This window comes from Salmo salar, chromosome ssa09 (genome assembly GCF_905237065.1).
Source record: "Salmo salar chromosome ssa09, Ssal_v3.1, whole genome shotgun sequence".
In the NCBI taxonomy this organism is placed as follows: Eukaryota; Metazoa; Chordata; class Actinopteri; order Salmoniformes; family Salmonidae; genus Salmo; species Salmo salar.
The window spans coordinates 125,908,961-125,921,873 of NC_059450.1; the positions used below are offsets into that span (position 1 = coordinate 125,908,961).

General features: G+C 41.2%; 2 protein-coding genes and 1 pseudogene across 2 annotated transcripts; all 3 read left to right on the top strand.

Moving 5' to 3' along the window:
• Positions 1-1,414: 1,414 nt before the first annotated feature.
• Positions 1,415-2,365, top strand: LOC106612770 (olfactory receptor 11A1-like). Its single transcript, XM_014214243.1, has one exon. The coding sequence runs from the start codon at positions 1,415-1,417 to the stop codon at positions 2,363-2,365; it is 951 nt and encodes a 316-aa protein (XP_014069718.1).
• A 5,729-nt stretch (positions 2,366-8,094) lies between these two features.
• LOC106612769 (olfactory receptor 11A1-like) lies at positions 8,095-10,398 on the top strand. Its single transcript, XM_014214242.2, has one exon. The coding sequence runs from the start codon at positions 8,420-8,422 to the stop codon at positions 9,350-9,352; it is 933 nt and encodes a 310-aa protein (XP_014069717.1). The 5' UTR covers positions 8,095-8,419; the 3' UTR covers positions 9,353-10,398.
• LOC106612926 (olfactory receptor 10J1-like) lies at positions 9,588-10,364 on the top strand (annotated as a pseudogene).
• Positions 10,399-12,913: the final 2,515 nt, after the last annotated feature.

Consider the following 12,913-nt stretch of genomic DNA (forward strand, 5'->3'; position numbering starts at 1 on the left):
GGGAGTCTCCCCTTTCCATAAAGTGGTCATAATCACTCATCTGGGCAGACTGCCTGGGGGCCAGACCCATTTTGTTATAAACTCCAGGATCTCTCTCCTGAACTCTGGCAATCATCTTCTCACTGGCTTTGCCCCCTTTCTTCCGCACCATATCGATAAGGCATCGTGCCTGCTCTGCCCTAGCGCTGTTCTCCTCCATCACTGAGTTTGTCTCTTCATCGTTCAGCACCTTGTCCTCCAAAAGGTCATCCAGGAGCTGCTTGATCACTGACTTCAAAACACTGGCTAGGAATGTGTTCCGAGCCTTGGAGAGCACCTTGTCAGGTGAAAGTAAATGAAGACATTGTTGGAGTGATATCTATGTCTTATGCATCTGCTTTGTAATTGTGCAGTGTATTCTAAACATCAATTAATCGTTTGATGATGCAAGAAGCCATGATATATTTGTTTAATCATATTTTTGTTCATGGCATACGAGAGAGAGAGAGAGAGAGAGAGAGAGAGAGAGAGAGAGAGAGAGAGAGAGAGAGAGAGAGAGAGAGAGAGAGAGAGAGAGAGAGAGAGAGAGAGAGAGAGAGAGAGAGAGAGAGAGAGAGAGAGAGAGAGAGAGAGAGAGAGAGAAATTATTGGAGTTCAAGTAAACACACTGCTGTATATTGTTTTGTTTTTTTTCCTTTAAAGGGTATAAAAGGTCCGTGATGTGACAGTATTTTAGTGTGGAATAGCCCACTGACACAGACCATACAGAAGGCCTGTCTACACCAATGTAGTCTGGAAAAAGATACCAGGTGATCTAGACTTACATCCTGTTTTTATAATATATATATATATATATATATATATATATATATGTGTGTGTGTGTGTGTATGTATGTGTGTGTGTGTGTGTATATGTATATATTTCTCTTGGTTTTTCTTTATACAGTAAGAAAATCAGAGGGGGAGACAGTCAAGTGGGAGAAGCAGTGAGAAAGGTAGACACAGGGATTGAACCCTGGTCTCTGGTGTGGAGATGTATGTGACTTATGATGAGGAGTGTTACCACACCACAGCTCTGCATGACTAGCATCCTGTTTGATTTACACACTATGATTGGAGTGTTTGTAAGTTTAACAGTAGAGCAAAGACCGGTAAGCTAAGACAGTTTGTCAATTGTATTTGTATAATATATAATATTAGTGAACTACACTCGGGATGAATTAAGTTTGCTGTATGTTCTACTCAATGTCCATGACAGCCACGTAACAGGTTACTGTGACAATAATGCAGAATCTTAAAAATCTATAGCAATTCTAAAAATGTGGCAGTTATGAGATGTCAATAAGAGATTGATATTTTCACGTGATAGACACTGTTACCCTTGTCTTGTGAACCAAATATATCTACACATATTTCTACAGGTACTATTAGGAAAATGGAAAACTCAACACAATTCACATCATTTATACTAGCTGGATATAGTGACAGTGGACACTTAAAGTACTTCTATTTCATTATATTAACTGTGTTATACATCTCCATAGTTTTTACGAACACAGTTCTTATTGTGGTTATATGTATGGATAGAAGCCTTCATGAACCCATGTATCTGTTTCTGTGCAGTTTGTTTGTGAATGAGTTGTATGGTAGCACTGGTTTGTTTCCTGCTCTTATGATTCATTTGGTTTCAGATGCCCATTCAGTTTCCACTGTGTACTGTTACCTACAGATATTTTGCATGTACACATATGGATCTATGGAATTCTGCAATTTATCAGCCATGTCCTATGACAGGTACCTTGCTATATGTTATCCACTACAGTATAATGTCATCATGACACCCAACAGGGTGTGTTTTTTAATTTGTGTAATATGGTTGTACCCTTTTGCAAAAAGCATCATAACACTTTTTTTATCAATTCGTTTGAAATTGTGTGGGAACGTTATCGACAAAGTGTACTGTGACAACTACTTGATAGTGAAACTTGCTTGTTCATCTTCAGACACAACAGTTAATAACATCTATGGACTCTACAGTCTTGTTTTATCTGTTGTTGTCCCTTTAATTACTATTTTGTTTTCTTATATTAAGATTCTGACTATTTGTTTGAAATCTTCCATTGAGACCAGACAGAAAGCTTTCAGCACCTGTACTCCTCACCTGGCCTCGCTGCTCAACTTCTCTTTCGGCTGTTTCTTAAATCTGCTCCAGAGTAGATTTGATAGGCCTATGAGAAATGTTCCAACTGTACTTCACACTATTTTATCAGTGTACTTTCTGATGTGCCAGCCACTTTTTAATCCTGTTGTGTATGGAGTTAGGATGGCTAAAATCAGACAGGCTTGTAAAAACATACTACCTGTAGGTCTGTACCCTAAAACATAAGCTAAACATTAGTGTGACTTTTTCTGTCCTGATTGTTAGATTTTTGTGATGTAACTTGTGTGTTTTTGTAAAACATTTGCTGATTTGTGAAATATTGCCATTTACTTGCTGTAATTCACTTGCTGGTCTCCATTGGATACCTATTGTTCAAATAATTGACTTATCCTCCTCATCTAAAAAGCACTAAATGGCATTGGAGCCACTGACCTGTCAAACTTACTCTCGCCCTATGAACCTCCACTCACTCTACGTTCAAGCCACGCCAAACTGCTCCTCGCCCCTAGCACCTGGCTCCGCACAATAGGGGACGTGCCTTTAACTACCAAGCACCCGCCTTTAGAACTCCCTTCCTGAATCTCAGGGCTGCTCAGACTGCTGGGGCCTTGAAAGCAGGCCTTAAGACTCATCTCTATCGGCTTGCCTTCCTTTCCTCCTACATTTTGATTTCATGATTATATATATATATAATATACACAATATATATATATATATATATATATATATACATATATATATATATACACATATATATATATATACACAAATATATACACATATATATATATATATATATATATATATATATATATATATATATATATATATATATACACATATATATATATATATATACACATATATAGACACACACACACACACACACACACAGTAAAATTATATATTCTTATTCTAGTAAATATATTCTTATTCTAGTAAAATACATGGACTTTTTTAATTGTCTTTATCAAGTTTATATTTTATTTTATACACTGAGATAAGTTCTGTATAATGCAATACAATTATTATTTCAATAAAAAAAAGATTAAAAAAAACAGAAGTTTATGACTTTGAATTTCTTACATAAGATATGCAAGACTTTCAGTATCAATTGACAACAGTGAATAAATGGATTTAAATGTGTAAAAGGTAAGCCCACCCCTTAGACCTCCATAAAAAAATAAGATGTTTTATTGTCACATACACTGGATAGGTGCAGTGAAATGTGTTGTTTTACTGGGTCAGCCAAAGCAGTACGGCACCCCTGGAGCAAATTAGGGTTATATGCCTTCACCTTGTCGTCGCAAATATTCGTACCAGCGACCTTTCGATTACTGGTCCAAAACTCTAACCGCTAGGCTACCTGACACTACTATTATTACATCCATCAGTAATGGAAAATGGGCAATGTAAGTTATATACAAGTTTGGTGATTGTGTGACAATTTGAGGGAGAAGTCTAGGGAAATACTATACCATGAAATCCAACTAAATGCATGTATTGTTTTCTCAGGGCCAATTGTTCAATGTAACATAATTCCCCTGTGCCAGCTATCTGACAGATGGCCTCTAGCTTTGGTTTTCCTCTGAAAACCTGTTGCCAAATTTGGATAGTTTATTATTTATAAAAAATGTCCAGGAAATTCCTTGACAATCAGAAATACACTGCATATATTTTGTTTTCAATTGAGAAATCAAAGGACTAGATACCTTTTTTTTCTCGGGTAACTGTGAGATATGTTTGACCCAGCATAAAACAATCCAGTAAAGGTCATGATGATGTAAACTCAGCAAAAAAAAGAAATGTCTTCCCACTGTCAACTGCGTTTATTTTCAGCAAACCTAACATGTGTAAATATTTGTATGAACATAACAAGATTCAACAACGGAGACATAAACTGAACAAGTTCCACAGACGTGACTAACAGAAATGGAATAATGTGTCCCTGAACAAAGGGGGGGTCAAAATCAAAAGTAACAGTCAGTATCTGGTGTGGCCACCAGCTGCATTAAGTACTACAGTGCATCTCCTCCTCATGGACTGCACCAGATTTGCTAGTTCTTGCTGTGAGATGTTACCCCACACTTCCACCAAGGCACCTGCAAGTTCCCAGACATTTCTGGGCAGAATGTCCCTAGCCCTCACCCTCCGATCCAACAGGTCCCAGACGTGCTCAATGGGATTGAGATCCGGGCTCTTCGCTGGCCATGGCAGAACACTGACATTCCTGTCTTGCAGGAAATCACACACAGAACGAGCAGTATGGCTGGTGGCATTGTCATGCTGGAGGGTCATGTCAGGATGAGCCTGCAGGAAGGGTACCACATGAGGGAGGAGGATGTCTTCCCTGTAACGCACGGCGTTGAGATTGCCTGCAATGACAACAAGCTCAGTCTGATGATGTGACACACCGCCCCAGACCATGACGGACCCTCCACCCCAAATCGATCCCGCTCCAGAGTATAGAACTTGTTGTAACGCTCATTCCTTCGACGATAAACATGAATCTGACCATCACCCCTGGTGAGACAAAACTGCGACTCGTCAGTGAAGAGCACGTTTTGCCAGTCCTGTCTGGTCCAGCGACAGTGAGTTTGTGCCCGTTGTTGCCGGTGATGTCTGGTGAGGACCTGCCTTACACTATGAGCACTGATGGAGGGATTGTGCGTTCCTGGTGTAGTTCGGGCAGTTGTTGTTGCCATCCTGTACCTGTCCCGCAGGTGTGATGTTCAGATGTACCAATCCTGTGCAGGTGTTGTTACACATGGTTTGCCACTGCGAGGACAATCAGCTGTCTCCCTGTAGCGCTGTCTTAGACGTCTCACAGTACGGACATTGCAATTTATTGCCCTGCCACATCTGCAGTACTCATGCCTCCTTGCAGCATGCCTAAGGCATGTTCACGCAGAAGTTATTTGGATTTTTACGAATTATCTTTGAAAGACAGGGTCCTGAAAAAGGGACGTTTCTTTTTTTGCTGAGTTTATGTATAAGACACATTGTTCATGTACTCCATTCATACTTTTCCATGGGGAAAGCATAATAAACATGTTTATTGAGTCATTAGGTACCAGGTCATTAGTCCACTATATTGCCTTGTTCCCTAGGAACCAATTAATGCAGCCATTAACCTGTAGAGACCTGAGGGGCTCCGGGAGAGGCACGGCTGGTCTTGATTGCATCCCAAATGGTACCCTATTCCCTATATATATTCCCTATTCCCTATATTAGCCAGAAGCCTCTCGTCAAAAGTAGTGCACTATAAAGGCAATAGGGTGCAATTTGAGACTCACAACTTCTGTCATCCCCTCTGGGTGGATAGGCCCTGAAAGTGTACTGTAGGTCTAAAGAAGCCTAGAGTGACAATAAGGATCCTCACTTTTACCTGAGCAGCAAAAGCTTTGGGCCTAGGTTTTAGACTATAGCTAGGACTCAGGCTGCTGAGTTATTCTATGTTGTCCCTGGTTAGATCAAATGTTCAGGAAAAACGACACTGCCCTAACTGTGTATTCTAGGTACCAGTATGTTTGTGCTATTAGTCCACCCCTTGTCATGCCAAACATGACAAGGAGCTAAAATGATAGCACAAAACGATCTGGGGCCAGGCTACCAATGATGACCTCTCCTCAGACTGTTGTGTTGCACCCTCATTCAGACTATAGCTAGCAAGGTAGCCCCTCAACAGTACCCAGATACCTCCCTATAGTGGTCAGGAATAAGACTAAGGGCTGAATTACAGGACCCAGATTAAGACTGGTCATAGAGTAAATAGAATAAAAAATCCTCAATGGAGAATCTCCATTGACAGTGTGTTTTAGTCCAGGAGTAGACTTAATCTGCGTCCGGGCAACCTTCCCTTTGTCAGAAGCTTTGGATTGGTTTGACTGAATTATTTCTTTATTATGCACAGTACATAGCACACAAACTCCTGGAAGGTTAATGTGAGAGCCGATAGCATTGCCTACACAGCCCGTTGTTAATGTCACATACTTCTTCTACATTGTAGAGTGCCAGGCTAGAGGGTCCCAACACATCAAATAAAATAAAATTGTATTTGTCACATGCGGCGAATAAAACAGATGAAGACCTTACCGTGAAATTATTGCTTACAAGCCCTCAACCAACAATGCAGTTTTAAGAAAAATAAGAGTTAAGAAAAATATTTACTAAATGAACTAAAGTAAAAAATAAAATAACAATAATGAGGCCACCGGTACCAAGTCTGTCACGACTTCCGCCGAAGTCGGCTCCTCTCCTTGTTCCGGAGGCGTTCGGCGGTCGACGTCACCGGCTTTCTAGCCATCGCCGCTCCATTTTTCATTTATCCATTTGTTTTGTCTTGTTCCCTGCACACCTGGTTTTCATTCCCCAAATACACTACATGTATTTATTCCTCTGTTCCCCCTAATGTCTTTGTGTGAAATTGTGTGTTACGTGTTTTGTACGCACTAGGCTAGCGTTCGTTTTTCCGTGACTATTTCACGAAGCCTGTTTGTATTGTTATACATTTTATTTTTTGTGACTGTTTTGCGCACTTTACACTTTGCCTTGTTGCTGGAGGTCTTTTGACGCAGCTGCGTCCGTCTGTATCGCTCTCCTGTCGAAATAAAGTGTTCGCCTGTTCACAATTCTCTGCTCTCCTGCACCTGACTTCACCACAAGTACGCACACCCCTGACAAAGTCAACGTGCCGGAGTACTGGTTAGTTGAGGTAATTGAGGTAATTTGTACATGTAGGTAGGGGTAAAGTGATTATGCATGGATAATAAACAGCGAGTAGCAGCAGCATAAAGGGGGGGGGGTTCAATACAAATAGTCCGGGTAGCATTTGATTAGATGTTCAGGAGTCATATGGCTTGGGGGTAGAAGCAGTTAAAAATTGTTTTGGACCTAGACTTGGCGCTCCGGTATCGCTTGCCATGCGGTAGCAGAGAGAACAGTCTATGACTAAGGTGGCTGGAGTCTTTGGCAATTTTTAGGACCTTCCTCTGACACTGCGCGGTTTTGAGGTCCTGAGGTTCAGTGATGAAATGGGCCGTACGCACTACACTCTGTTGCGCCTTGCGGTCAGAGGCCGAGCAGTTGCCATACCAGGCGGTGATGCAACCGGTCAGGATGCTCTCGATGGTGCAGCTGTAGAACTTTTTGAGGATCTGAGGACCCATGCCAAATCTTTTCAGTCTCCAGACGGGGAATAGGCATTGTCTTGCCCTCTTCACGACTGTCTTGGTGTGTTTGGACCATGTTTGTTTGTTTCTGATGTGGACACCAAGGAACTTGAAGCTCTCAACCTGCTCCACTTTAGCCACATCTATGAGAATGTGGGAGTGCTCGGCCCTCCTTTTGCTGTAGTCCACGATCATATATTGTTCTAACAGGATCATAGGCCACTAGCAATGCCTACCAAATGACTTTCTTTATTTAAGAATGTCCCTCTTACCATGTGTACTGTAACAGTATTGCTTCCATCCCCTGCCTTGCCCCAACCTGGGCTAAAACCAGGGACCCTCTGACCACATCAAGAACCGTCACCCACGAAGCATCGTTACCTGTCAGTCCACAAAAGCTACGGTCCTTGCAGAGCAAGGGAAACAACTACTTCTAGGTCTCAGAAAGAGTGACATCACTGATTGAACACTAGATCGCACTGCCAACAAGCTAGCCATTTCACATCAGTTGTACGTGCCCTGTGTAATCTACTTTTCTCTTTGAGTTACTGTAGTTTGTATAGAATTTAAGAAAGGCTTTGAACCTCCTCCCTAGAGGGCCTGTGTTACAAAATGGTGTCTGTTTTTCTCTGGACGGTTTCCTTGACTCTGAGAATATCTAATTTTCCCCAGGTATTGGTGTACACTTGCATATCACACCATGGCAGGTGTTTTTTTATATATATAAGTATAAGAATCGTTTGAGGAGTTTAAGCAGTTCATCATGGATTAGAAATGCTCTGTCAAAATGTTGGATTTAGCACACTTTACAGGTAATCAATTCATTATTTTCCATTTCATTGTGATAAGTAACATGAGTGCCGGATACAAAGTATAATATTGTTTGATTTAGGCAATTAATTATTTTATCAGAAGAATCTAAAGCTGTTTGTATTGGTGAGTATAGATGTGAGCAAATGTATCTCTGAATTAACAAGTTAAGGAATTATCAATTTAGGTTGTTTGATGTTTATGATTTCATGATTTTAATATATATTTAAGCTACAGAAGGAGCATTTGCTCCTCTTCTTCAAACATTGACAGCACATCTTTACCAACTCCCAGGACCATGGAAAACTCAACTCACTACGAGATCTTTAGGCTTGCTGCATACGGTGATATCGGACAATTGAAGTATTTCTACTTTGCTGTAGTAACTGTAATATATTTTGTCATCATTCTTGCCAATGCTTTGGTTATTGGAGTTATCTGCATTGAAAGAAGCCTTCATGAACCCATGTATCTGTTTCTATGCGCTTTGTTTGTTAATCAGTTGTATGGGAGCACTGGTTTGTTTCCTGCTCTCATGTTTTACTTACTCTCTGACACACATGATATTTCCCTTCTTTATTGTTATCTCCAGATTTATGTGTTGTACACATATGCTATAACAGAATTTTGTAATTTAGCAGTTATTTCCTATGACAGGTACATTTCTATTTGTTATCCTCTACAGTATAACAATATTATGACACCTAAAGTAATTTGTGGCTTAATTCTACTGCCCTGGGTGTATTCTTTTTTCATCAACGCCATCATTATCTCCCTGAGTTTGCGACTGCAATTTTGTGGTAACGTTCTAGACAGAGTGTATTGTGACAACTACTCGGTAGTCAAGCTTGCCTGTTCAAATACTATGCTGAATAACATATGGGGTTTTGTTGTCACTGTGCTATCTTTTTCCTGTACTATATTTCCTACCATATACTCATATGTAAGAATTCTACAAATATGTTTAAAGTCTTCTAAAGAGACGAAACAGAAAGCATTTAACACCTGTACACCACATATAGCCTCTTTGCTGAACTTCTCCTTTGGCTGTTTATTTGTGATTCTACAAGGCAGATATGATACTGCTCATCTTCCAGCTATACTTCGCACTATTTTATTAGTTTATTTTCTGATATGTCCACCACTTTTCAATCCTTTAATGTATGGTGTTAGGATGGTTAAAATCAGGCATGCTTGTAAAAAGGTACTAGGACTTTACCCTAAAACATAAACTGATTATTTTTGTATTATTGAATTGTGTTTTGTTACTTATAGTTGCTATAATTGACTGTACAAATATGTATAATTTTGGCATAATTTCTCTGTAGACCAAATAATATTGTAAAGCATCAAGTTTATCATGTACTATAACTGAGAATGTTTTGTGTCATATTAGCTAGTTAACTGCATAACTACAAAGCATCAAGGGGAGCTGCCCTCCTTACCTTCAGGTTGTGCTTAAACATATGCTAACAAGGATCTTTGGGAAGAACCTACAACCCAACCCGTTCTGCCGCCTCTGGTCTCTTGGCCCACCGTTACATATACATTTCTGCAATGTATATGTAACATGTCCTCATGTTATTCTAGCAGTGATGGCTTATGACAGGTATGTCTCCATTTGTAAGCTATTTTAATATCAGAACATTATGAACCTTTCTAAAGTGAAGATGTTGTCAGCCTTGGTATATTTTATTCCCATTACTCTTTTCAAATGTTTATCACTTCAAGGCTCCCTCTGTGCAGGAAAAACATCTATGTTTTTTTTGTGGTGACTAAGCAGTTGTTAAACTCTCCTGTGTTGAAAGTGCACTGAGCAGCCTGTATGGTACTATATATGTACCATATCAAGTCTAGTGGTTTTACCTTTTGTGTTAGTTGTGCTCTCATATGTCAAAATATTACTTGATTGATTGAAAGCCTCAAAGGAGTCATGAAAGAAGGCTTTTAGTACGTGTGCTCCCCACTTGATCACTTTCATCAACTTCTCTGCAAGCCATCCTTTTTTGTTGTTGTTTACAACAGGCACAGAGGTTCATCTATTAATATCAGTACAGTTCATTCTTTTCCCACAACTGGTACACCCTATCATATATGGTAGTAGGACCAAGAAGATCAGGACATGTATTACAAAAATTAGAAGAAGAATCTTTCCGAACTTTCTTGATTTTTCTCATAAAAAATCTGAACCTAAACTGGTACCAATTATAACTTTAGATATTACAGAAGCAGGCCATGGTTGATGGTTTGAATCCCAGGTCTGACAGGATCATCTGCCAGAACTGAATGCTTATACATTTGTTTTTATCATCAACCTAAGTGTTCACAATAAAAGTGAAAATGACCACTCAACCCGCTGCGCCTTGGTCCACTTACTACGACGACCGTTACACCTCCAGTGATGATCCATGGCACAAAGCCTCCAGTGATGATCCATGGCGCGGAACCAGTAGTGAGGATCCAAGGCACGGAGCCTGCAGTGAAGGTCCCCAGTCCGGAACCTACAGAGACGCAGCCTGTTTTTCCTGTGGGTTTTGGGGGTAGTGGTTTTCTGTTTTGTTCCTTGTAACCTGACGGAACTGTTGACAGTCGTTTTTGTTGTTTTTGATTTAGTGTTTTCATTAAAGTAAAATATGAGCACTTTACACGCCGCGCCTTGGTCCCCTTTGGACGACCATCGTTACAGTAGTTGAGTGTGGAATTGAGCAACCTTCCTCATTGTACATGAATCTCTTAAAAAAAACGCATTTGAAGTATTTTAATTTACAATAAATAATGCAATGTTTTATTCAGTGTAGCATGACTAAAGTAATAAACAACTGTTTGATCAAGAAAATGGATTCATCCCTTTTATTTTACAGGAAATTATTTGTATATTTTACTTGCTAATTCAAATGTCATCTGTCACGTCCTGACCAGTATAGGGGTTATTTGTATTTGTAGGTTGGTCAGGATGTGGCAGAGGGTATTTTTTTTATGTGGTTCGGGGGTTATGTGTATTGTAGAAGGGTGTTTTATTTATGTATTACGGGGTTTTGGTGTATGTTCTGGGTTTTGTATTCTAGGTTGGTTTTCTAGTTTGTTTATTTCAGTGTGGTCTGTGTGGCTCCCGATCAGGAACAGCTGTACGTCGTTGTTCCTGATTGGGAGTCATATATTAGTTGCGTGTTTTCACCTGGGGATTTGTGGGTATTTGTATTTCGCACTGCTAGTGATTATTGTAGCCTGTGAAACTGTCACCTGTCGTTCTTTGTTTATTGTTTTGTTTCGTGTTATCTTTATTCATTAAATATAATGATGAACATGCAACCCGCTGCGCCCTGGTCCTCTCTACAATACGACAGTCATACAGAAGTACCCACCAAACACGGACCAAGCAGCGGAGGAAGGAGCGACAGCAGGTGGACTATAGGAATCAGCGCGCTCGGGAGGAGATGGCATCCTGGTCGCTGGAGGTGTTGGAGTCAAGGATTGACTGGACATGGGAACAATTATTTGACCACTGTGACAACCTGCCTGGGAGGCAGGTAGAGCACGAGAGGCACCCCCAAGATTTTTTTTTGGGGGGGGGACACGGGTAGTTTGGCTGGGCCCTAAGCCAGCTACCCGTGCTTACAGAGGGGCAAAAAAGTATTTAGTCAGCCACCAATTGTGCAAGTTCTCCCACTTAAAAAGATGAGAGAGGCCTGTAATTGTCATCATAGGTACACTTCAACTATGACAGACAAAATGAGAAAAAAAATCCAGAAAATCACATTGTAGGATTTTTAATGAATTTATTTGCAAATTATGGTGGAAAATAAGTATTTGGTGAATAACAAAAGTTTATCTCAATACTTTGTTATATACCCTTTGTTGGCAATGACACAGGTCAAACGTTTTCTATAAGTCTTCACAAGGTTTTCACACACTGTTGCTGGTATTTTGGCCCATTCCTCCATGCAGATCTCCTCTAGAGCAGTGATGTTTTGGGGCTGTCGCTGGGCAACACGGACTTTCAACTCCCTCCAAAGATTTTCTATGGGGTTGAGATCTGGAGACTGGCTAGGCCACTCCAGGACCTTTAAATGCTTCTTACGAAGCCACTCCTTAGTTGCCCGGGCGGTGTGTTTGGGATCATTGTCATGCTGAAAGACCCAGCCACGTTTCATCTTCAATCCCCTTGCTGATGGTAGGCTTTGTTACTTTGGTCCCAGCTCTCTGCAGGTCATTCACTAGGTCCCCCCGTGTGGTCCTGGGATTTTTGCTCACCGTTCTTGTGATCATTTTGACCCCACGGGGTGAGATCTTGCGTGGAGCCCCAGATCGAGGGAGATTATCAGTTGTCTTGTATGTCTTCCATTTCCTAATAATTGCTCCCACAGTTGATTTCTCCAAACCAAGCTGCTTACCTATTGCAGATTCAGTCTTCCCAGCCTGGTGCAGGTCTACAATTTTGTTTCTGGTGTCCTTTGACAGCTCTTTGGGGAGGGAAGGGAGGGTGGCTGCCGTCAACGACGGCACCTGTGCTACACCCCCCATCCCCAATCCACCTATACTCGAGGTGGCTCAGGTTCTGGCCTACTGTCCTCCAGACTATAGGCAGGCTTTCTTAGCTCAGGACCGTAGACAGACTCACTCAGTTCCGGGTCGCGAGCAGACTCACTCGGTTCCGGGTCGCGGGCAGACTCACTCGGTTCCGGGTCGCGGGCAGGCTCACTCGGTTCCGGACCGCGGGCAGGCTCACCCGGTTCGGGACAGTGGGCCGTCTCACCCGGTTCTGGACAGTGGGCCGTCTCACCCGGTTCCGGAC